The sequence below is a fragment of the Ammospiza caudacuta genome, chromosome 5 (genome assembly GCF_027887145.1).
Source record: "Ammospiza caudacuta isolate bAmmCau1 chromosome 5, bAmmCau1.pri, whole genome shotgun sequence".
Lineage (NCBI taxonomy): Eukaryota > Metazoa > Chordata > Aves > Passeriformes > Passerellidae > Ammospiza > Ammospiza caudacuta.
In genome coordinates this window covers 27,772,197-27,797,405 of record NC_080597.1, presented here as the reverse complement: position 1 = coordinate 27,797,405, position 25,209 = coordinate 27,772,197, and the positions used below count along the sequence as shown (strand labels likewise).

At 56.3% G+C, this 25,209-nt stretch overlaps 1 protein-coding gene across 1 annotated transcript; it reads right to left on the bottom strand.

Annotated features, from left to right (window-relative positions):
* Positions 1 to 657: 657 nt before the first annotated feature.
* TRIOBP (TRIO and F-actin binding protein) lies at positions 658 to 15,479 on the bottom strand. The gene is made up of 14 exons (XM_058804893.1): positions 15,304 to 15,479; positions 11,677 to 11,733; positions 11,263 to 11,331; positions 10,765 to 10,854; positions 9,039 to 9,148; positions 8,034 to 8,589; positions 7,330 to 7,440; positions 5,222 to 5,369; positions 4,611 to 4,722; positions 3,983 to 4,142; positions 3,540 to 3,653; positions 3,163 to 3,249; positions 2,130 to 2,287; positions 658 to 1,443 (listed from the first exon to the last, which is right to left on the bottom strand). The coding sequence occupies exons 1-13, from the start codon at positions 15,307 to 15,309 to the stop codon at positions 2,132 to 2,134; spliced, it is 1,776 nt and encodes a 591-aa protein (XP_058660876.1). The 5' UTR covers positions 15,310 to 15,479; the 3' UTR covers positions 658 to 1,443; positions 2,130 to 2,131.
* Between the last annotated feature and the right edge of the window lie 9,730 nt (positions 15,480 to 25,209).

Below are 25,209 nucleotides of genomic sequence, written 5' to 3'. Positions count from 1 at the left end.
CCAACACATCAATGTCACCTCCATCCTTTTGTCTTTCCTTCTTCAGATGCTGCCTCCAGCCCCAGCATGTGATCACAATTAGATCTCTCTGTAGAACAACAGCTCCTATTTATATTGGGATGGGGCTGAATAAGTAGTAGTCACCACCAGGTCCTCCATCCTGACATAAAAGCAACACGCTTCACACAAAAAACAGGAGGAGGAGGAAAGCATTTATGATCTCTGTCATCTTCCCAGGATCTCTATATACGGTTTACTCTGCCAGCAATTTGCAGTGCCATGTACCCTTCCAATGCTGGATTTACTAATGCAGCCCAGGCTTAGCTCTTACTCCATGAGGCTCAGGGTCCATGTGGAATTTTGGGAGCAGTGCAGTGAAGCACATTATTTTCTCCCTCAAACCCAAAGGTGGGGCAAACTGCTGAATAACAGCACTGCAAGGCTCCTCTCACTCTCTGGCCAGGGGGGCTCCTGTTGCTTTCCCTCACCAAATCCTGAAGAAAGGAAGCAACTGGTCACTATACACTAAAACCTCAAAGAAAATTACACACACACACACACACACACACGCACACACACAGAGCCCTCACCACTGGATTAGGGCCACATGGCAAGACTTCTTCTCAAGGAACACATTTTTCTCAGCGAAAGGGCAAGATTTTATTAAGTTAAAAGTTGAAGGGCACAGCGGAGCAGCAGCAGCTGTCACCCTGGGGAGGTTGGCTCGGGCGGGTGCAGTAGCAGCCTCACAGCTCCTCTCCCCCAGAAAGGAGAAGCCCCGCGGCTCTGGGCTCCTGCCAATGAAGGTTCTTGCAGGAGCCAAAAGGGCAGCCACGGAGAGTGAGCTCGGGTCATGTGGACTCTTGCCAAGGTGTCCTCTTTCAGCCGCCTCGGGCAAGCACACCCACGGCAGACAGCCCCAGCGGCTCCCCCTATGGCTTTTGTGTTTTCTCCGCAGGTCTCGGGGGTGGCACGGGGAGGGGGAGCACGGTCCTTGCCCTACATCCCACGGGGACCGTGGAGACATTTGGAAGAGAGGGAATATGTGCCAAAGGTGGCTGTGTGTGGCCAGGGGAAATGGAGCTAGGAAAGGGGGAAAAACCAGGCTCTCTTTTTCAGGTTAGAAAAATGCCGGTGATGTAGTAAAAGTTTTCCTCCTCCTCTTCCCCTCCTTTCCATGGGGAAAAAAATTCCTCTATAAAATATAATTTTCACATATAAAATCCTGAGGAAGGTGCATGTAAGGAGCCAGTCCAAACAACGTGCTCAGGTATGCCGGCAAAAAGGGTTCATCAAAAAAGCTTTGGGAGGGGAGTGAGGAGGTTGGGGGTGTGTGGGATTCCTCGCCAAGGTGGCAACGGATAGGGATTCAACCTCCCTCTCCCCACGAGTGAGGAATGGAGCAAATACAAAACAAGAACAGATAACAAATGTAGAGCAGACCTAGAGAGAGACAAAAGCAGACATGGTTAGGAAAGAGTGCAGTGAGTGCAGACATGCCCTCCCTTCAGCTCCCTGGGGAGGCGACTGTCTGGTGCCCTGCTGCACCCCCACTCACCTCAGCACCCATCAGCAAGCGCTGGTGGAGCAGGGTGAGCCCAGTACAAGCAGGAAGCAGAAGCACTCCGGACAACAGGATGCCCTCATTCCTGTCCCCTTGCTCCCCCCATCTGTGGCAGAGATGCCTGCAGGTGAGTCTGGGAGAAGGGCTGGGTCTAGTCGGGCCTGCTTTGATGCAGAGCTACAACTATTGTGCTGCCATAGGGAAACCACTTCAAAGGTGAAGGGAGCAGAAACACTGCCTGCACAGGGAATATGTAACCACCCACGCCGTCACCCAGGCCATGGGGCGAAGGCCAGCATTGGCCTGGCTCCCACAGGCAGCCAGGTTGAGGAGTGATTGGTGCTGGCTGCATCAAGAGCACCATAAAAAGGGGGCTGGAGCCCTCGGGAGAACGTCAGGGACAGCAGGAGGGCCAGCAGTGCAGGCCAAGAGGATGCAAGAAGCAGAGAAGGATGAGTTTAAGCCTAAAGTTTCAAAACTGAGTGGAGCAGGAGAAACTGGCAGCTTCCATGTGCCTGCAGCAGCCAGTGTCAGCCACCTGCCCCCACAGCGTGCCCAGGCTCACCGTTACTTGCTGTTGCACAGCGACTCCTTCTCCTGCAGAGCCGCCATGGCCAGGCGCAGGTGCTCCTTCAGCTGCTCGATCTCGCGCTCCGAGCGCACCTTAATGTGATTCAGCTCTGCATACACGTCTTGGTATTTCCCTGAGGCAAATCTCTTGTCCTGCCAGGGGAGGGAGAGGGGTCAGGCAGGTTGCAGGGCTGATTTTAGGGAGGGTGGCAGCAAGGTGAGCCCAGCAGAAGAGCCAGCAGGTGAGGAGGAGAGAGCTAGCTCTGGGTTTGAAGCCCATCTCAATTTGGGCCAGGCAAAAACTATTCAGAAGAGGAGCATGGAGGTACCACTTTGCAAACATCAGGCCAGGGAAGAACGCAGAGACACTGGTCCCACAGCAGCAGGGATGTATAGCACCAGGTTGAGGAGGTAATGTGGGCTTTAACACGGCTTGTGTGCATGTGGGGCAGCCACATGGGAAACATAGCCCCAACATGAATGCAGACCACTGAGAGAGGTGGGTGCAGCTCCTTATATGGCCAAAAACTTATGTGAGTAAGTTATAAACTCCTGGAGCATCACTGAAGTCCAAAGCCTCTTTCAGGTTCCCCTGTGGCAGGAGCATTTGAAAATTCCTCTGAAAGAGCTGCTGCCAGTGGAGGGAGCAGCACACCCAGAAACAGTGCCCAAGGAAACCCATTCACTCAGAGAGGGGACAGCTAGGGGAAGCAGAATGCCAGGCAGCCTTCATCCAGGTTTCCCACTTGCAGAAGGCAGCCCCCTGTCTTGTCCATGCTCATGTGTGCATACATCTGGGAAAACCAGCAGCTCTGTGACTCCTCCCTTGTACAAGGTCAGCCTATGCCAGTCCGTGCTATTGGAGCTGCTCTGTGCTCTGCAGTCAGCAAGGACAAGCAGCACAGGCAACAGGAGAGTTTGTCTCGAGCATCCCATCAAACCCAGCCAGAGCCTGCTGATATACAGCCCTGCTGCTTCCCTGCCTTCCCTCTCCCGCTCTTTCCCAATTGCTCCCAGAAAACACCGACCTTCTGCATCATCTGCAGCTCCTCCCGGAGGCACTGCACCTCCTTCTTGACATACTGGAGCTCATTCTCCTTCACCCGCAGCAGCACCTGGGCAGAGAGGAGGGAGAGGAACCAGAGGTGACTCAAGAGCCACCGCCTCGGAAAGGCCAGCGGGCCCTGGCGCAAGCGCAGCGGTGGGAGAGGAAGGAAGGGCCAGAAGGGCTGGGGCAGGAAACGGCGCAAGCAGCCGGAGAGAGCAGCGGAGGGGTGCCCCACGTTCTGCTTCCTGCACCGCTCCATCCGTCACCCCCTCCCACTTGCTCCAAGCCAAAGCCGTCAAGAGAAGGGCCCCGGGACAGGCGGGGATGGAGGCAGGGGGCAGCCAGGGGATCCCGCACCTCCAGCTCGCAGGAGCTGCGCTCGTTGTTGTGCGAGGCTCGGTCCCCAGAGCCCCGTGATGAAATAAAGCTTCGCAGCTTCCCGATCTCATCTGAGAGGCGCGTCTGCAGCTCCTGCAGGCAAAGCCAAAAGACGTCAGAGTAGCCGTGGCACAGAGCTCTTGCTTTCCTGACCATTCCATCCCCATGGCAGCCCTTGTTCAGCCTGGAGACCACGTTATAACCATAGGCACTGGCAGATCTACATCCAGCAGAGTACACTCGCCATATTTAACGCCACAGTTAAGATGGCCTCTAACTCTAAATCCTTTTCTTTCTGATGATAAAATCTCAGAAGGGAAGAAATATGAACAAATAGGGGAGTTTTAACAGAGGGGCTGTGCTCTGTGAAGGAGGAACATCTCCAATGCTTCTCTCTGCTGTCAGGAAAGCCCTTCTCTTGCCTGATTTTTCTGGAGGAGGTCCTTCCCCTCCCGCTGACAGCGCTCCAATATCTGCTCCCGCTCTTCTGCCTTCTGCGTGAGCTCCCCGATTTCCAGGCACTTTTGGGAATACTGCTCAGAAAGCACCTGCAGTTCCCGCTTCAGCGACTCCACGTCCAACCTGCCAAAGAGGCACCAGCTCATTGCTGCCCCAAACCCCTTGCCAGCTCCTGGTCCCTGGCACTGCCTTCCCCCCTGCCATGGCCAGCCTCTGCCCACATCAGTCATTAGTCATTCACAGGACAATGTTCCCTGTGAACCTGAGCTTCAATTCCCACACTCCTGCACATGAGCGTGGTGCTTCTTGGAGCTCCAAGCCATGCAGAAGAAATGGAGGAGCTTTCCATAAAGAAAATAGAGGGGAAATAACTATAGGCATGAGGGAGGTGCTATAGGGAAAAGAGCCAAGCAAGGGACAAACTTCCCTTCCCTACAGCTGCAGCCACTACTGGGCACCCACTAGCCCTGAGGAGGAAGCTGGGGAAGTGGCAGGAGGAAAAGCTCAGGACTAGAGCTGCAGATGGAGCATGGTGACAGCGGCACAAGGCGGCATCATCAGCCAAGGGGAGCGAGAGAGATGCTTTCTTACTGGTGCTGCTTCTGGAGGGCTTCGGGGAGCGAGCTGCATTGCTGGAAGCTCCGTGTCCTGCCCAGTTCCTTATTCATCTCCTCCCGGTGGGCTTTCTTCAGTGCCTCAATGGCTGCAGAGGGGGACAGTGAGAAATGGGGGATCAGGCTGTGCCAGCCTCATGGAAAACACACCGGAGAACTGGCTAAGCTCTCTCCACTGCAGGTTCCCGGATCCGTCTCTGCAGATTCCTCCTCTTCCCTTCTTCCCTCAGGATATTCCTCACCATCTCCACACTCCAGGATAATCATGCTGCCAAGAGGACTAACACAGGGCACTCTGGGAGCTCTCTACTACTTCCGCCTTGCCCACCTACAATAAAGTGCTGGTCCCCTCCCACCCATCCAGAGGCATGACCCCATTTCCTTCAGGTTCTTTACCACCCCATCTCCACCAGTGCCACAGGAGCGAGAAGCATCAGAGCTCGTGCTCCAAGGAGCGCCAGCCTCACTCCAGTACAGTCAGCAGTGTGGCTCCAGATGACTGGGATGTCTGGCTTCTGGCATGAGGCATTTGGGGAGAGGCAGGAGGGACCCAGCTGAGCAGAGGCACAGCTTGGTGTCTGCTCCTACCTGCTGCTGTTGCTGCTGCCTCCTCTGCCAGGAGCCGCTCCTTCTCCTGCCGCAGCCGCTCCAGCTCCCGCTGGTGGTGCCTCTGCAGCTCCTCCATCACTTGCTGGTGGGATGACTCCATCTCAGCCAGGCTGCGCTCACAGGCCTCCTGGTGTGAGGAGGAAAGGAGGTGAGAGAGAGGAGGAGAGAAGGAGGAAGGGCTTGGGCAAGAACAGGCACCTGGCTGCAAGTCCAGGGACGTTCTGAAAGAAGTGAGACTACTTCCCAGGAGGGTCTTTTCCTTCTGAAAGTGAGGTGGCATTTTAATCATGAACACAACCATTTTACAGGGACACACATCTTGCAACACCCCTTTGTGCTTTATAGAGGAAGAATGTTCCTCTAGCTCTTAAAACTAAAGCAGCAAGACAGCAACATCCCTCTTGGTCCAGGAGCTGGGTATAACATGCCCAACAGCACAGTCCCAACCCTACACAGGGCTGCACTGCCTGGCTGGAAGAGATCAACAGAGGGAACTGCATCTCAGTATCTGCCTTTTAAATTAAGCACATCCCCTGGAATCAATGAAAACCGAGCCTCCTCTCCTGAAAAGTGACACCCTGCACTACCCTGTGACATGATGGAAGCTGCCAAAGAGCCCTCCCCACAGCCTAGTGGTTAGGGATCCTCCTCACACAGCTCTCCCTCCTTTCTGATGGCTCTGAGACCAAGGGGATGGTCCTTTCTATGCTGAGTGCTATGATTAACTCGGGTTAGAGCAAAGCAAATGGGTTCCCACCTTGGCACTATGCCTTCACTCCCCCTCTAGATTCTGGCAGTGTCTCCCTGAGCCTCTCAGGAAGGGTTTGTTCACCAACAAACTATACCATGATGATTAATAGCCTGGGCCTCAAGGACATCAGCAGAGAGCTAAGACATCATCACATCCCCCAACAGCTCCTTGCCATCCCATTCCTTCCCCACTGAGGACTAAGGCTCATACAAAGACACTGGAACGTGTTGAGTGAATGCAAACCCTTCCTGGCTACTCCTCTCTACTGTGATGAGGGAAGCTTGGAAGCTTCACAGAACAACAGAGGAAAAGGTGAGGAATCGATTTGGTGATCTATGCAGGGACCAGCTACAACCCTTGGCAGACAGAGTGAATCCTTTGGGGAAAGGCCAAGTTTGGCCTCAGATGTGAAATGCTGGCTTTTTGAGCCAAGTTATTAGGAAGATAAGGAAGTTCCTCCCCACTGCTTTTGCTCTTTTTTTTTGACCATAAAGAGGCCTGTAAGCTGTAAATATTAAATCATGATTACACAGAGACTGGTAAGGGCTGTCTAGGCTGGGTGCTACAAGGCTTCTGGGTTTCTTTATCTCTGCTGGGTACAGCCAACCCTGTGGAACAGACTTCACCAGCCCAAATTTCCTGCCCTGCCAATCCCCTCTGCCCCAGTATCTTCCAACACATAAGGCCCATCCTGAAAATCCCACTCTATGGTCAAACAGCAGCCTCCACACAGGAAATCCCTGTGGGATGTGACCCTGCTTGCTTTGCATCAGCCCATGAGAGGGGAAAATAAATAAACAAAGAGAAGTGAGAGGATGAAACATGAGCAAATTCTGCTTTGCTGGCTCTCCCACGTGCTGCCCCAGCAAACGAAAGGGCTGTGCTGTCAAAGTGACCTTCAGGGCTCGGGCTGTCCCCAGGGACTGACTGACTGACTGCTTTTAATGAGACACGTGGGAGCCCCAGTTAGCAAGAACCACATGTGGTGAGCACCAGCCACCAGAGGCTCATCAGGAAGCTGCTGACCCACTCCTGAGCTGGGGGATGGCTCACCCCCACGGCCCAGGACAGCACTGTGCTCACATGCAAAGAGGGACGCAGATCCTGCACCTCTCCCCAAATTATCCTTCTCCCCCTTTATAACCCTGGCCCCTTTAAGGCCAGGCAACATGCACCAGCCTTTATGTAATTAACATTGATTACAAATAGGCCCAGTTAGGGTCACCATGGCAACCCAATGATTAGCAATACCTGCTCGGCAGTAAGCTGTGGGCCAGAATTTCCCAGTTTGGTATGGGAGTGACCCCCCAAGCCCCGGGTCTGGCACTCTGCTCACCTGTGAGATGTACCCTCGGGGCACTTGGCTGTCCCCCTGGGATTTTGCTGCCTCCCGAAGGCTCTCGTTTCTGGCCCGGCAGGACTCCAGCTGTGCCCGCAGTGACTGGATCTGTGCCAGGGAGGACAGAGAAAGATGTTCAGCCAAGGGTGGAGAAGTGCCACGGCCTGACCAATGTGCCACATCCAAACTCTGGGTTTAGGAATGGGGAGGACAACACACGGTCAGTGGAGGCCTCTGCTTCCCCAGCAGCCTGCCAAGAGATCGCACTGGCAAAGCCAGCCCCAGCCTGGTGAGTGCCAGTAAGGAAGGGAGGAGACATCCCAGCTTTCAGAGGTGGATCCATGCTGGAGAATACCACCACAGCAGGGCTCCTTTCAAAGGCTGGCAGGTGAAGAGCTTGAAGGCTTGGGAATAGCCAGAGAAGAAAGGCTGTGAATGTACTCCCAGGAAGCATAGATTCCACACAAGTAGTGCCACCAAATAAATTATCCTGGACTTAAACGTGGTCTAGGTGTCTTGAGAGAGGGCCTCTATCCTTGCATTACCAGGTTCCAAAAGCTTCCATGCACTCAAGGAGCCAGAAAGAACTGACATCTCCCTGCACCTCTGCAGGAGGCTCTTCTGCAGAGCCTCCTGTAGCCAAGTACCACATTAGGGGCCACCAGAACCCCGGAGATTTCAGAGAGGAGGGATGCTCTTACCTCCTTTTTCAGCGCCTCATTGGTGTCTCCCTGGCCCTCCTTGCTCTGGTTCAGCAGTGTTGTCAAGGGCACTCGCCGCAAGTCCTTCAAGGGCAGGTGCTCCAGCTCCAGCCACTTCTTCTCTATCTCCTCGTTCAGACGGATGCGTTGTTCCTCCGAAAGCGGGGGGGTGGGGAGGTCCTGCTCCCCGGCCCTGCGGGCAGGGTCTCCTGCCGGGCCATCGCTGTTGGGGACCCTGCCATCGGGGCTCTCAAACCACTTCCTCCTCTCCTCCGATCGGATGGCCAGATCCCGCTCCAGCTCCTCATACCTGGGAGCTCGCTCCGAGATCTTCAAGCTCCCTTTCGTCCTCTGCAGGGACCCCTGACTTCCAGGCTCCTGTGGCAAGGGGGACAGCTCCACATAGTCAAAGGCATGGCGCTGCCCATCCGCCTTCCAGGGACTGCCCTTGGAGTTCCCCTCGGAGCCCAAGCCCAGTCGCTGCTGCTCCTCCGTCCGGAGCGAGCCTTTCTGGGGAACGCAGTTACGGAAGTTCTCCTTGTCACCGTCAGGGAGCCTGGAAGCAGAGCAGGAACTGGTGATGGAGAGGCCCCATGTGGGAAAGGATGCCAGCAGAGGCACTGCCAACTGCTCAAGGCTCAGACCCTCACTCAGCCCATCCTTACAAAACCCCACCCCGAGTGCAGAGCTGGGCCTGTAGCATCCCATCTCCCAGGAAAATGGATTTCTCCACCAGGCAGCAAGGATCCATCCTGGTTCCAGCTAGGCTGGCGGAGAAACCAATCTAAACTTATGTGGTGAGGCAAAAAGCAGGTACAAGAAAGGGAGCCATCAGGTTCTCAACCCCTGTCACTGGCTGGTGTAACCAAACCACTTCCAGAAGGAGCAGAGGGCAGGGCTGCTCTGGTAGCAGTGAGATTTCCAAAGGGGCCTTCCTTGCCCCTGCCAGTCAGGGTAGAGGGACAGCAAGGGAGAAGAGGACAAGCAGCACTGGGCAGCTCTTACTTGGTGACATCTGGAGCACTGACTGGCCGCACATTCTTCCGCAGGGCCTCGATCCAGTTGCGCCGGATGCCAGAGGTCATTGCTGACAGGGTGAAGACGGCATCCTTTGTCTGCAACAGGGAGGTGACAGAGGCCCTCTCATCACCCAGTGGATGTGCAGCAGCTCCCTCCTGCTCCCTGAGACCCACAGCCACTCGCATACAGCAGTGCTGGGCTCTTAGAAAGGCCACCCTCTGTCTCAGGCTCTTGGGGACAGGTGGAGGGATGGGAGAGGTGGGAGGGATGCTTGAGGGGGATCCTTCATGAGACCATCTCCAAGCAAAGGCAAAAGAAACCTTGCTGGCACACTGGGCTGTAGTTACATTTCTCTTTATAGAGAAAAGCAAGGCACAATTCTTCCCAAGAATATTTCTAGGTTTCACATTCTCTGAACCTCAGAGAAAGAAAAAACAATTCTTATCTGATTTACTACTCCTGTGTTGCTCACAAGTAGAATACAAAGTAGAAAATTGTTTACCTGAAAGGAATTGATAATTAGATTCTGTCGTGAGTGTCAATTTGGTCAACTGACCAATTGAATCCAGGTGTGTGTGTCGGGACTGTCGGCTGACAGCCATGAGATTCAGTGCGGTGGAGTGCAATTAAGTGCTTGGCAGATTCAGTTTAGATGTAATGTAATATAGCGTAATATAGTATAGAATAATATAGTATAATAAAGTAATTAATTAGACTTCTGATAAGATAGACTCCTCATCATTCTTCCTCTTTCATCAGGGGCAAAAATATCTACTATACTGGGCCAAACATGCACTGGTGCAATCCAGCTGCAGACCAAGCAGTCCAACACTCCTGCAAGCAGGGTCAGCTACAGCAGCTTGGTCTTAGCCTGTATTCAGCTGGGGTTTTATATCTCTAAGGAGATCTCCACAGTCTCTGTGGTCACTGTTTTACCTTCCTCACAGATAAAAAAGTTCTTTAGATTTCGAGGTGGAATCTCCTGTGTTCAAGCTGGTATCCATTGCCTTTTGTCCTGTCGCTGGGGACCACTAAGAAAAGTCTGGCTCCTTTTTTTTTTGCCCAACCCACATCGGGTATTTTTAGATAGAGAGATACATACACGATCCTTTCTCCAGGCTGAAGACTCCCAGCTCTTCCAGAGACTTTGTACAATAGATGCTCAGCTGCCAGCACGGGTGTACAGCAGCAGGGCACAGGGAAACCCAGACCATGAAGTGCCCATCCCTGCACACCCACAGAGATATAATTTCTCATGCTGCCTCAGCAGCCATCTCCTGCTGCTACAACAAATAGCCAAGGACAGAACTGTGCTGGGGCTGGATCCAGGGTAAGGGTTGTCACTTAGAGCATGGTCAGCCAGGTTACATCGAGATCTGCAGTGCTCACCACCCCCCTGCAGCTGTGGGAAAGTTGCCTTGGCCAACATGTCACTCACACACTCCTGGCATTTAGCTTGGCTCCTGGACTGCCTCCAGTACAGCCTTCAGCCAGCCCTGCAAAGCCTCCTCCTCCTCCTTCCTTCCTTTGCAGGCAGGCAGCCCTGATGCCCCAGAGCACTGTCCCCCTTGAGCCAATAAAACAACCTTGGGCCACCCAGCTGGCACAGGATCTGTACGAATTGCCTCTCAGCATCTCGGCACGGGCAGGAGCACACGTCCCCCCGTGCCCCTGGGTGCTGTGGCTCCGTGCGCGCAGTGCCGGCACTCACGTGGATCTGGAAGCCGTAGTTGCGCTGCACCGCGAACTCCGTCACATCCGTGCAGGAGCGCAGGTCAATTTCTCCGTCAAGGTCATCAGCCTGCAAGCACAGCCACCCGCTGGGACATCAGCGCACAGGCAGCTTTGAGAAAGGCCACCTCTGCCTTCACCCCCCAGCTCCCTGGGAGCCAGGCTCAGCTCAGTTCCCCAGCACAGCATGGCGTGTTCTAACCCAAGGGCTGCCAGCAGCATGGACGGATGGAGAGCATCCCACATACCCAGCCACAGGAACAGCCCTTCTCCCCACCTCCCACCATTGACAGCCCCCCCAGACTTTGCCACCCTGCCTTCATCCTCTTCATCACCCCTTGGCAAAGAGCAGCTTGGCACCTCAGCCATCCCTCAGGAGGACATGGTGCTGCTGCTTGTCCCTGGTCACACCAGAGCTGTGCTCCTCTGCCCCTGGCCAGGAAGGAAGAAAGGGCTGGTGAAGGCTGGCCACACTTACCTCCTCTGCGTTCGAGTCCCGGTAATACCTCAGGCTCGAGTCGGTCAGCACAAACCAGTGTTTCTTCCACTGCAGGCGTCGGGCAGGGGGAGGGAAGGGAAAAGACAGGAGGGAAATGGACAGGCAGTTACCAGGGAAAGTGTAGGAACAAGGAGGGACGCTCTGCACTATGACCTCTTGGCCTTCTCTTCCCCCTCCTCCCTCCCAGATCCCCCTCGTGACCCTCAGCTGGGAGAGAGGCGCTCGATGAACCTCTGTGTCCACACACCGAGCAAGGCACCTCCCAAAAGTTCCCCACTGCCTTTCCCAGCAGGAGAGACCTCAGTAAACAAGGAGGAAGGAAATCAGCTGGCTCACCAGGGCTCTCCAGCAGCAGGGGATAGGGGAAGAGGAAGACTCTCGTCTCAGGCTTACCTCTCCGGACTCGTCCAGGATGGACATCCATCCCTTCTTGAAATTGAGAAGATCCGGCTGGAAAAAAAACAGAAAATTACTGTCTTGGAGTGACCCACAAAAGGGCTTTCCATGCCAGGGGTGGAAGGTGAGTCTCCTGTGGCAGAACAAAAATGGGAATAGCCTTTTAGGAAACTCATGGGGCTATGCAACCCTATGGCAAAAGAAAACTGGGCATAGCTCTCAGCAGCAGTCAGTCCTGTAAGAGGAAGCAGGAGATAAGGGAAGAGGTTTAAAAAAAGTAAAGGAAAATATGCAGCAAAGAGGTTTCCACAAGGTGCCTCAGAGGTATTTATTCAGAGAGGGGGAGGCAGGGACAAAGAGAGTGGGCAGAAGGGAGTGCTCCACCACCACCAATGGGGCTTGCCTCAGAGATGGAGACAAAGCCACAAAGAACCAGACACGCCTTGTCCCAACCCTGGCTGTCCATGCCCCAGAGCTACGTCCCTCTGGTAACTTCACCACCAATCATTTATTGAAAACATAGTAGCTCAGCTCTCACCAAAAACCTACAGGAGGCAATTCAACAGCTGTGAAAACACGTTGACTTTAAACAATGTGCCCCAGGGTAGAGATGAAGTCAGTGCCTGATCCTCTCCCCTCTCCCTCCAATGTTCAACCCTTTCTGAGATTCTGAGAGTTTTTCTCTTACCCAGCTCTGTCTGCTCCCTCCCACTACAGAGTCTGCCCTCTGCCCAGCCACAGCTACAGAAGATAAGGATGAAGAGAATTTCACCCAGATTACCCTGTGCCACAAAGTTTCCATGCACTCTCTGCCTCCGCCTAACCTCACGTTGCTGCTGCAGCATCCCAACCAGTTTATCTTCTTCCCAAGGTGGAGCACCAGAGAGCTGACTCAGGGGAACCTCTCTCCCTAGCTTTGCCCTCAGCCAAACAGGCTCGAGCTGGTCCCTCCTCCCAGCCCTGCCAGCTCCCAGGAAGTTGCACCATCAAAGAATTCAGTCGAACGCCTCTTCTCCCATGGAACTCAGTTTGCCAACCTGCCCTCTCTCAGACAGCCAAAGCAGGCAAGGACAGTGTTGGAGAAGTGACAGTACCAGAACTGGACTTCCCAGAGGTCCAGCACCAGACTTGCCAGTCCTGTGGAAGCCACCAGCAGTCCCCACATGTCACAACCACCAGCTGAGATGGAGCTGGAGAGAAGGAGGTGGCTCAGCAGCCGATGGCCACTCCACATGCCCTGAACAAGCCCAGTGGCCAGCCACAGCTGCCCCATAAGCCCAGCTCCCTGGCTGTCCAGCCAGGCCCAGCCTGTCCCTGGTTTCATCTCCCTGAGCTGCTGCTCGTGGGTTACACCCAAGGTTATGGGGCGGCAGGAGCAGAGTGTGTGCCGGCCCACCCTGGCGCTCTGGCTATTGGCTCAAGCAGGAGCAAGGAGTCCTGCCAAGGGGAGGTCACCGCCTGCTTCAGCTTCAGGCCTGGCCAGAAGCATCCGGCAGTCCTGGGCTCCCTGGGAAGGGAGGGAAATCAGAGCGAAAGGACATGGGGGGCTCCCAAACCTCACCTCCTGCTGAGGTGACAGGCATTGCTGGCACCTAGGAGACAAGGGGGATTAATGCACCCCCATCAACCCAGATTTGTGGTGGCTCCGCTGCTGCCCTGAGAAAGCACCCCAAAAATTAATTCTTTCTCTGTGGCAGCAGCTCCACCCTTTTTCCCGTTATTCCTTCCAGTCCGGTGACTTAAGCTCCAGCTCTGAATTTAGAGTGGTGAGAGGGAAGGAAAGGAGACAAAACATCAAAGTACAACCACCCCCCTCCTGGGACGCACGTGCACTCAACAGAAGAGAGAGAGATGGGCAGGCTCCATGGAGGTAGAAAAACAATACAGGGAGACAGGGGGGCTGTTGTACAGATCAGCTGGGTCTCATCTTATTGAGGATTTACAATCCCAAAGCATTAGGTGCCAAAATAATTAATATTAACAGGATGCATGCTGCTGGAAAAATTGCCACAAAGTCCTGCCAAAACTGCTGCCCTCAATGCAGTGCTGGGGCCAGAAAATTCCCCTGGAGGGCTTTTCCCAAGCAGGCAAACTGCACAGTTTCTGCTTTCCCTGCCAGCCTTAGACACGAAGCTGCAGCTCTATAGAATTGTCTTGGAACTATTCTTGTCACAGCGGGGTCAGCCACTTTTCTTCCCTTCCCCACAAGCAAATCCAGTTTCCTCCCCCAGCATAAAAAGCTCAGAGAAGAGTGTGGGGCTCAAATAGAACCCCTCATCCAGAGGAAATGGCCCAGCAGTGGGAGGAGGAAACATCCAGGAAAGCCGAGCTGCTGGGAGAGATCCGGGTGCCAGAGATGCAATGATGTGGCAGGATGCACCCCCGGCAAAACGCACGGCCCTGCACTCGGGGCCGGGGATGGCTTGGGAGGTGGTGGCAGTGATTTTGCCTAGTTGCATCCATACCCATCAGAGTTTTACTCTCAGCCCCACAGCTGGCCAGGTAAAGGCACTGGAGGGGGTCTCAGGTAGCGGGGGACAAGAGTGATTTCTGGAAAGACTGGCTTGTAACAGCAGGTTAAGGAGCGGCAGCTGCCTGCTCTGGTTGAAGAAGGGCTACAGGGAAGGTGATAACAGGCTGTAAGTATCCGAAGAATGTAAACACCAAAGAAGGAAAAGGGACAGGGTGGGAGCAAAGGAATTGCTCCCGGGTGGTATTGAGGCGCCAGGATGGAGAAGTGGAGGGGAAGAGGCTGCGGGAGGCTGAGAAAGCTCAGTGTCCAAGCAGGATAGTCAGGTGTGTCCTTTCATCACCAGCCTTTGTCATCACCTTGCCTCCTGCTTCTCCCCAAATCTCCTCAGCAATGCAGGTTCTGAGGCACTCCTTGCTCCCACCTCCGGGAGATGGTGCAAGGGGCTCTCAAGCCTCCCGGAAAATACAATGTCTCCTCTCCTCTAAAAAGGGAACCCACTTCATAAGGCGTGGGCCCCAGGCCAAAACACAAAGCAAAACCGCTCCAGCTCAGCTGGGTGAAAGCAAAATCACTCCCAGCCTGGAGCACACATGCAGCTCCCGAACCTACACGTGCGGTGAGAAGAGCCAGCGGAGGACGGGCTCTCTCGTTCCCACCGCCGCCGTGCGAAGCGCCGCGGGCACTGCCCAGCCTGTCACCTCCATTACCCCGCTGGCGGCCGCAGCCGCTGTGCCAGGCAGAGCTCGCCCCAGGGGTGGGATGGATGCTCCCTGCCCCAAACCGCATCTGCTTCCCACGGGGAGCCGGAGCTCCCCACGCCCGGGGGGACACCGATATCGCATCCCACTGCGGTCAAAGGTGCGGTGGGCTGGCCTGGCCTCAGCCCGCTCCACGCTCACGCTTATCGCGGTGGGGTGGTGCCCACCGGGGCCGGAGCGGCCACGGGGAGCTCGGGGGGACCCCGGCGGTGATGGCGAAGGGAACCAAGGAAGAACCGCCAGCCTCGAGTCGGGGGTCAGAGTGCCCCAGGGAGCTGCGGCTCCAGGGACCCCCGGAGGCGGCGGCTGACAGCCGGGGTCCCCCGCCCCCCCGGCCCCGGAGGAGTCCCCGCGACCCCGGCCCGCCGAGCCCGAACCCGAGTCCCGACTCACCGTCATGGCGGGGGCGCCGCGGCCGGCGGGGCCGGGGCCGGGGTCGCGGCGGGGCCGGGCGCTCGCAGCCAGGGCGGCGGGGCGGCTTCAGCGCCCGGGCGGCTCCCACGGCCCCACCATGCCCGCTCCGCCGCCCGCCCGCGATCCCGCCCGCCGCTTTCCTTCTTTCTTTTTTTTTTCCCCAAAGAGAAAAAAAAAAAAAAGGAAAAGGAAAGGAGGGGGGAAAAAGAAAACCACCCCAAAAAACTTTTCTTTCCTCCCCCAAGAACTTCCTGGGAGGACCCGGACAGGCCAATGGCAGCCGCCGCCGCCGCCCCGACCGCCCGCAGCCAATGGAGCCGCCGGGGCGGGCGAGGCCGCCGGTCCGCACGGAAAGGGGCGGCGGCCCCGGGCGCTGGGGACGGGACGGGACGGGGGCGATGCTGGGGCCGAGCCGTGTCCCTTTCCCGCCCCACTGGCCCGGGAGAGGTGAAGCCCTGGGAGGGATGGGTTCAGCCGCTGCTGCCCCGGGACGGGACTGTCGGGAGCCCAGCCCTTATCCAGGCAGGATTTGCTCTCAGGCTGGGATTTTTCGAAGGCAGGGATTTTCAGCAGTGCACACACAATGGAGTCCTCGCCTTGGATCCTGGGGCTGCTCGGTTTTATCCAACCAACTGAACCTCTCTGGGCTCGTGGCAGGGGTGGTAGGAGGTCATGGGGAAACTCCTAGTGCCCCTGGAAAGTCATGCAAGCTGGCATCAGGAAAGGGAACTGCTAGAGAGGGTCCCAAAGGAAAAGGGGAGAGGGGCTGTGCATCACAAAATGCCAAGCTCTACTTTGCAATCACACCAAGGTGATACTTCTTGCTGCAAGGTAAAGGGAAGGTGCCAGAGCTCAGTGCTGAAGAAACCTGGCACAGGTGGGGTGATCTGGCCCGGTTGTACAGGGTGATTTCAGGGCTTTGGGCTCCTCTCTGGCCTGATGCAGGGAAGTGAGGGAGAGGATGTCACCCGTTTCGAGTTTCAGAGGCCTTTGACAGCCTCTTTCCTGGCTGCAGTTTGTCCTTGTATAAAGAACAAAGGCAGGTCCTAGCAGAGGATGACCTGGCTGAGATGAGTGATGTGCACACAGGGGGACAGAGGCAGGAACTTGTGTGTGGCTGCCAGCTACATGGGCTCCTGGAATACTTTCTGCGGCCCCCCCCCCCCCGTAGCTGCTGCAATGCCACTTTGCAGGAATGCCAACACAATACACTGTATCTTCTTTCACACCACTAAAGCCCACTTCATCCCTGTAAAACCCTCGGTGCCATCACAGCACTGGCCAACAATAAAGCAAAGGAAAGCAGCTGTACTGAGATTTTAGTCCCAGTTCTACTGTATGCCCTTCTCCGGCTTTACAAAAAGCTCTGTGCTTCAGTTTCCCCACCTGAGAAATGGGTGAAGGACAAAGAGAAGGGGAGTGCTCATGAGCACGGCATTTAGGACATCATGGGAACGCAGCACCACGCTGGATCTGCTCAGGTCAAGTGCTGGAGACCTAGTCCTGCCCTCAGTGACCCCCAGAGGAGGGCAGCTGCCCTTCCTCACAATTCCCAGGGCCTGGCCCCTACCTTGTTGTGCTTCTTACTGGCATTCAAATGTGGCTGCGGGCTTCCTGAGGAGCCAGTGCTGCTTTGTGGTGGGAAGGTGCTTCCACCCAGCTGGGGCTGCAGGGGAGAAAGCAGGAGCTGAAGCCATTGGGGTTTAGTCCTCACCTCAGTTTCCCATATCCGAGCATCTGTCTCCTGGCGTGAGGCAGGGAAGAAAGCATCTTCCCTCCTCCCAGTGCCAGGCAGGCAGTACAGTTTCCCTGGAGAAGCAGAGGATCTGTGGGAATCAGGGTGCACAGAATTGCAACCCAGTGGACCCACCCAGCCTGTGCTTGCCAGTTTTAGGCCTTGCAGGGTCCCCATCACTTCTGGCCCCTGCCCTACTCACATGGTAAATGAGAAGACTCTTGCTCCCCCAGTCAGTTTCCAATGGCTTCTCAGGGCTGTGTGCATCTCGTGCAGGCTCGGGACCCTTCCAGTCCTCCTCCAGATCCTGTGTTGGACTCTCAGGCCTTTTCCAGCTGTCATCTGGCCGTAGTCCTCCTTCCAGAAATCTAGCAGGGCTTTTCCAGTCCCTTTCCAGCTGGCGCATCACATTTGCATGGCACACGGGCATCGCTTGGCGCTTCCAGTCCTTCTCCCACACCTGCGCTTGGTGGGCATCGCCCCGGCCCCTCCAGTCCTGCTCCAGGGGTCGTGTTGGACTTGTGGGGCGCAGGGGCTTGCCTCGGCCTTTGCAGTCACTGCTGGTGCCTTTTGAGGGCTGCGAGGAGGTCACCTTTTCCCGGAGGCTCTGCCAGCTGCATTCCGATGGCTTCCTGGGCCCTGCGAGGTGCAGCGGCTCCCCAGGCTTCACTCGCTGCCTCTCTGCGCCCTGCACCAAGCTGGGAGGGGAGACCTCCTTTTGGCTTCTCCTTGTGCTCTCTGTGCGTCTCCCGGGACTAAGGGCCCGTGGGGGTGGCCCTGCCCGGCTCAGCCTGACGTCTGAGCCCTTCCCAGCCCCTGCAGGGTGCAGGGAATCCCCCCGGCTCTTCTTCTCCAGTGCTTGCCGTATACCCCCTGCTTGCCAGGTGCCTCGGCCCCTCTCTGAGCCTGGGGGGCGGGCAGGCTCCCCTCGGCTTCTCCAGCTTTTCTCAGTGTGGCAGGGAGGGTTCCCGGGCTGCCCTGCCCTCCTCTCCGTCCTGCGGGCCGGGCTTGCGGAGCGCGGGCTGCGGCTGCCTCTCTCCAGCAGCCAGACGGGGCTGGCCGGGCGTGGGGAGTCCCCCCGGGGCCTGCTGGCCTTCTCGGGGAGCCGAGCTGGGCTGGGGGAACGCCGGGGCTCCTTGGGGTCTCTGCTGCGCTGCTCGAACGGCCAGGAGAGTCGCTGACCCTGGGTCACAGGGGAGAGAGAGCAGGGATCCTCTTAAAAGAGTGCCAGTGAGCAGAACAAGATCGGATTAGGGCTGGCAGGTGATTTGGTAAATGGTTCCCCAGAGAGCACTTGCATGCCTGTGCATGGAGCCAGCCCATACTGTAGAGAAGCCTCTTGCACCCTAAGGGTGAAAGTGCTGCTGCATTTTAAGAGCCAAGGGTCCCAATCTATGACAGGAGAGCTGGGATTAAAGGGAAGAGGGAGAAGGGGAATGAAAGAGAGAAGCATGTAGCAGAAGAAGAGGAAAATGTGACAGGAAAAAGTAACTCAGCTTGCAGAGCTAGGATGAGGTCCTGCTGTGCAGCCAAGCCTCACCTCCCTGGGCAGGTTGGGGCTGGACCTCCTCCGAGTTAGGTGGCCTTTGCTGGGTGGCACCGGCGTCTTGCCATCGAGCCGATCCACACGGCCCTCCTCCAGAGCCTGGAAGGCCTCCAGTGTCTCTGATTTCCTGTGGGCACACACAGTTGGTCCAGCTGCTACCCTGCTCAGCTTGGAAGCAGAGCCCCTGCAAACCCTGGTCCACCTTAGCCTGACCCCACAGACCTCCACCTGCCCCAGACACTGTGTGTGCTGTAGCCTCTCCCTGTCCCCACCCACCACCTCAGCTTTCATATCACCTCATGCTGCCTCACCCATGTCTTCCTCACAATATTCCTTAGGCTTCCCTCCATCTTTATATCCCACCCACTGGTCCAGGATACTTTTCCAGTCCCTTTTTATGTCCCCTCCTGCCCTGTGGTACCAGTCCTGGAGCTGCTCTTGCTCCTCCAGCTAAAGCCTAAACAGCTATTGGGTACTTCTTGGCATCGCCTATCATTTTCTGAGTGGCTTCTACAGTGAATGTGGAATCCCTGGGGAGCTATTGATGCTGGGATTGGGGAACACCTCTTTCCTGGCCCTTTAACTGTGGGGAGCCCTGCTTTGCAGCATATCCTGCAGCTTCCAGGTGGCTGTGAGGATGAGGAAGGTGCGCTGCTCTCTTCTAGCAGTGCAGCTTAGCTCCACCTTTCCAACAGCCTCAGCTGCCTGTGTACCACAATGGAGGAGGCTCTGAGCCTAGATCCAGCCCTTGCTTTGAGGGAAACTTAAGTACAGCTGAAAGCTGAGCTCTGCCATCTAGTCCTGCCTTCCTCCCGAAGCACGGCGACACAGAGGGGGCCCCCCAACAGCATGGAAGGGCAATCCCCTGCCTGTGACCACCGTGGGGTCCCATTACTTCTCACCTGCGTTCGCATCCAAATATCCTCTCCACCTCCACTCGGCCGGGGCTGAGTGTCCGGGAGCCGTAGCGGTCAGCAGCGTCCCGCTGCCCGAGGCGCTTGGGCTTGGGCAGGTCTGCCAGCACCGTGTACTGCTGCCGCTCCAGCCCGTGCCGCGCCTCTGCAGCCCCGCCGCCGGGCTGCCCGTGGCACTCCCGGCCTCGCGCGCCAGACAGGTGCCCGCGGGCACCCAGCAGGTCGCTGCGGGCCGGTGGGGAGCCAGCCGCGGCACGCGGCACGGTGGATGCCCAGGGAGGGTCAGTTTTTCGGTGCTTTGGCCAGCTCTCCTCAGGCTTCTGGCTGGCGGGACGGCGCTCTGGGACGGGGAGAAGGCCGTTACTGGGGGAGGCGCGAGCGACGCGGGATGCCACCACGTCCACGGCAAAGCAGGTCTTCGGAGGAGAGCTAGAAATGGGCCAGGAGGGCAGAGATAAAACCCAGACTCCCTCGAGGCAGGGTGGGAGCACTGGAACACAGCACTTCGAGCCCAGGGCATGCCAAACCATGCGGATAGAGAGCACCCGAGATGCCCACGGTTCACAGTCAGCACGCACAAAGAGAGACTCTCACATAGTGCCCATGGATGTGTAGAACACTTCCTGGGATCAGAATTATATTAAGAGATGCTAAATCTAAAGAGAGATCTGCCTGGAACCTCAGAGACCCCTGGGTGGAAAGCAAACCAGAACCAGGATCTCACACAGGAGCAAACCAAGAGTACCTGCTTTCGATGGACAGATTTCTTTCCTAAAGCCCTGGGCTTCAGTTCTCACCCAGGATCCAGAGGGAACAGGCTGAGCCCACCTGGGTCTGTCTGCCTGTGGGGCTCGTGACCGCACCTCCTCCTTACGGCCCAAGTAGCTCATCATGTCCCGTTTGCCTGATCCCAAAGTGTTGTCCCACAACCGGGTCATTTCCCCTTCCTGGGAGACAGGATAGGGCAGATCTCTGCAATGGGGACTAGTAGCTTCTGTGGGCTGCAAGGAGGTAAGAGTACGTATGAAAACTTACAGCCTGCTCAGCTCAAAGCTGCCGGTAAAAAGGAACCGGAAGAGGAGCTGTGTGAGTATAAGATGATTCCAGATCAACGACGGCAAGGAACAACACAGAAAAGGCCACATGGGAGTATCCAAGAGCAAATCTCATGAGCTCTTTAGGGGGAGAGTCTCCTTTGTGGGGACTAAGAATCTCAGTTGATCCCCCCTTGTATCTCAGGACCTTAGAATCATAGAATATCTCAAGTTTTAAGGGACCCGTAAGGATCATCAAATCCACCTCCCTGCACATGATGAGTTCTTTCTTCCATCTGCCCAAGGCAGGAGAGCCAGAGGGGCAAATTCAACATGTCTGTGTGCCCAGGAACCTGCTGGATGGGCCCAGCAAAAGTGGCATTGAAGGGCCAAGGGAGCTGAGGAGACCAAAATAACCCAAACCACAAGAGATGCCCATCTCACCCTGGCGAGCGTGGAGTTGGCTTCAGCACAGGCGCTGGGGTCGGTGCCAGTTTCTCTGTGCTCACCCTCAGCTCCGGGGCTGAGTGGGGGATATCGCCTGCTCTCGTGCCAGCTGTGGGGCAGGGAGAGAGGACAGCTGGTGGTCAGCACAGCCCGCAGAGCTCAGGGGCGAGCGACAGCACGGGCAGCCCAAGCCACACTGACTCACTCTCTGCTGGATGGGCAGAGGCTGGCAGAGCCCATCCTGAGACCACCAGCCTTGCTCTGGAGGGATGAAGGATGAAGGAGATTCTTTCAGGGGCTCCCTGACCTCTCCAGGGACAGCCCAGAGGAATGGTTAGAGGGCATGGCATGGGGGTTTCTCAGTTCTTTTTCCCAGGCACCAGTGTGCAGAGCACCAGGGAAAAGGGAGCTGATTTCCCCCTGCTTGGCTTCCCGCTCCCCCTCCTCGGGCCTCCCCAGCGAAGGCATGGTGGGAGCAGCAGGGCTCCCGGCTGGTACTCACCGCTCCGTGCCCTCGGCCGGGCCCACGCACACGTATACCTCGCACTGCGGGGCTAGGATGTGCAGGGAGTCCCAGGGCTCTCCCGGGGCCGCGTCGCTGCAGGCATCGCGCCCCGTGACCGCCGTGCCATGATCCTGTGAGGAAGAAGGGGTGCAATGGTGCTGTCAGCGTGCCAAGGATCAGGACGAAGGCTGCCCCTTGGAAATGCCTGCTCCTTCTACCTCCTCCGAGAGCAGCCCAGCCTCCAGGGCTCTTGATATCTCTCCCAGCCCACCGTTGAGGTTTTTCTCCTGCATCAAGAGGCCAGGGAGGCCCAGCACGCTCCTATTTGATGCTGAATGCTGCAGACATCCCAGAGACTGCACGTGTGGATGAGGGTTCAGGGAAACTGCCCCCCCATGCTGGCACCAATGCTGCTCGTAGCTGCTCTCCCCCACCAGCGGGATAGCTCAGGGAGAGGCAGTGGAGCCAAGAGGAAGGAAGATTTTTGCAGAAAAGGCTGTAGTCCCAGCCTCTGCCTCGCTCTGTCAGGGCTTGCAGGCGTCTCAGCATCCTCCCTGGCCCCCGTTACCTGCGGGGCTTATGAGCAGCAGTGGGGGAGGCTCCGGGGAGCCGGCTGTCTGCGCCGCTTCCCTCCAGCGTCTCGCCTGCACTACGATTCAGCCAGAGCTGACAGCTCTGAGCAGATCGAGGGTGAAGGGCTGAGGTAACCTTAGAGGGCCCAAGGCCAGGAGGAGAGGGGGAGAGGGTGAGAAAGAGAGAGGGAGGCTCATTACTATTTCATCATCCCTGGCCAGTCGCTCCTGGAGGACGTCAAACAACACGAAACCCTCTGTGAACATGAAACCAGCTGTTGCCCAGTCAGAGACAGCCAAGCAGCTTGTGTGTCCAGTCCTGTCCCAAAGGATCGTGTTGGATCAAGGGGTCTGGAGCCCAAAACCCCATGAGCTTTACCCCTCTCCTGCCTTCTCCTCTGGGAACACCTTGCTGAAGCTGCCTCAGGGACAGAAGTGAGCCCTGGCCCCAAGCCAGCAGCTGAGGCCATAGGGGATCGACCAGGCCATATTTAAGGTGAGGCAAAGCTGCAAATGCCAGCAAGCGGCAAGCAGAGATTAATACAGGGTGGGTTCCTGCTCTGCCAGTCTCCAATTCCCTCCTTGTAGCTTTGCATCTGTGACACCCCTGCTTTCCCTTCCAGGGACAGGCTATCAAGCCCCTCAGATCCAGTGTCCAGCACTTCACTGCTCAGCTTGGTTCCCAGCTTTGATCTGACACAGTTAAATTAAGTATTCCTATGCCTGGAAAGGAATGCCCATAGAGTTTTTCCCCACTGAGAAATCTAGAAATCCTGGCCAAGCCTTTGTCTTAGGGATTTCTATCTCCAAAAAGGCAGGTGGAGTCCCAGTATAGAAAAAAGAGGCCCTTAAGGAAGTATCCATAGCCTGCAGGTGGGATGGAGGAGCTCACCTGGACAGCATGCTGGTGAGCCCCTGCGGCTCGGAAACAGTGCTGGCACAGGCTCTTTGCAAAGATGTTGGCTTCAAAGTTCATGCAAGGCACGTCATCCACTGAAGCAGACATTGTGCACAGCAGGGACGAGGATCTTTGGCTGATGGGCTACTGGCAGGGGCCAGCCAGGAGAAAAAGGAGGAAGGAACAGCAGCAGAAGAAGCTGTGGAAGCAGGAATGTTATTTCCAGGCTGAAGTTTGCTGCTCCCAGCTGTCAATCCTGGAATCAAAGGGAACTCAGGTACAAGGTGATGCATGCAAATACAGGTAATAAAAGAATGTGCTCTAGCAGAGACCTCTTTTAGAAGGGGTACTGCACCCTGAAACAACTGCTGACACCTCTCAGTTTGGGAGTCCTTATGAACAGGGAATGATGCTCATGTCCTGCTTTTTTGTTTGATGGAAATGTTCTTTCTCTCTTAAAAGGCACACAAACGAAACTTAATTATGTTGGTCATAAAAGGATGGCTCTAAGCAGTTTAGGAAATTGAGACTCTTGTTAATCCTGCTAAAATGTTGAGACCTGTAGGACAGTGGACTGCGAAACTGTGAAGGGGACAAGCACTGCTAGCACAACAGCTGGGATCCACATTTCTGTTCTGTTTTCTTGCAAGCATCCTGCCCACCATCACCTCTTCTGTCCTGCAGGTTTGAGAGTGAGTCCTCGGATTTAATAATGTGACCTCAGCTGGGAGGGTTCTGCCTAATTTGCCTGGAGGAGGCACCAACAGAAGGACAGGAAATCAGACCAGCATCTGGGATGTGAACATGCCACCGGTGCCCTAAGCATGGACATTTGAGTCAGAGCAACTGATCAAGGCTATTGCTGCTCCCCAAAACAACCAAGGCCAAACGTCAATGCCAAAACAAAGCTATAATTTTTGTTTGCCAGTGCACTCATTTTCGGTACAGCAAATTGCACTAGGTGCCAGCCTTGCAGCATCCTTCCTCACACTGGGCCATGTTTGCTTGACTTGTTCGCAAAAAAGGCTTTTCAGGAGCCTAATCACTCCCCTGCCAGGGATGCAGCACAAAACTCGCCAACATCGCTGCCCACCACTGCCCATGGACTGCCACCCGTGGCTGGAGCCCCTGGTACCCCAGCGCCTGATGGGCAAATCGTTGCTCCCCACAACCCTTGGGGCCGACTGTCAGGATAATCAGGACAATGCTGCGATCCCCAGGGCCTCTGGCACGCATGCAGCCGGCCGTGCTCGGTGCTCCCAGTACCTCCCAGTATCCCCAGTACCTCGGCTTCCCCTCGGCTCCCAGCGCCTCGCCGCCCGCCGCGCTCCCCCCTCAATGAAGCGGGCCGTGGGAACCGCGGAGCGCGAGGCCCCGCCCCCTGCCCTCTGATTGGCTGATGCCGGGCAGCGATTTGAATACCGCCTCCTGAGTGGCCGGCGGCGCGCGCGGCCATGGCGCCCCTGGCGCGGGCTCCCACGTGTCGCGGGCAGCGGGCGCGCGGGCGATCGGGCCGGGGCCGGGCGGCAGCACCGTGCTTGGGATCAGCCCTTCCCCTCGGCGGCGCCTTCCCAGGGACCGCCTCGCCGCCTGCCGAGGGCTACCCAGTGCTCCTCCCAGGCAGCACCCCAAGAACTAGTTATCCCGAAGCCGAAACAGATGCCAAAGCAGCGGATTATCCGCGAGCACTGAGAGAGCGAAACGCCACCGTGTCCCAGCACAGCTCCAGCAGGGGGTCATGCCTACCCACAGCACTCAGAGAGATTTGTCTAACGTGGGCTTTACCTGCCAAGAACAAGCCCTGCCTGACCCTCGCTATTTCTAGCAGAACGCTCTTAAAATCTGTTCTCCACTGCTCCTTCTACAATTCAAACTCCTTCTCTTCCCGATGCTGGTAACAGTTACAAAAAATTCAATCTCACTTTTTGTTCATTCATTGGGGCAGTCTGCAATCCCCTCCTCAAACCTATCTACCTCACACAACCCATTTTTCAGCTCCCTTTTAGTCCCCTGAAGTTCTCATCACTCCTAGTAACTTTTTTCCTCGATTTCATTTCTGGAACACAATGCTGGAAGCAGCAGTGTGACTGCACTGAGTACAGCCTTGAGCTTGATACAGGACAAAAGCAATAACTACAGTGCACTCATTACCACACAGCTCATGCACACCCTGAAGCCATTCCTCCTTTTTGCTGCGCTCCAATTTCCCCCAACTGTCTGATCTTTTTGGCTGC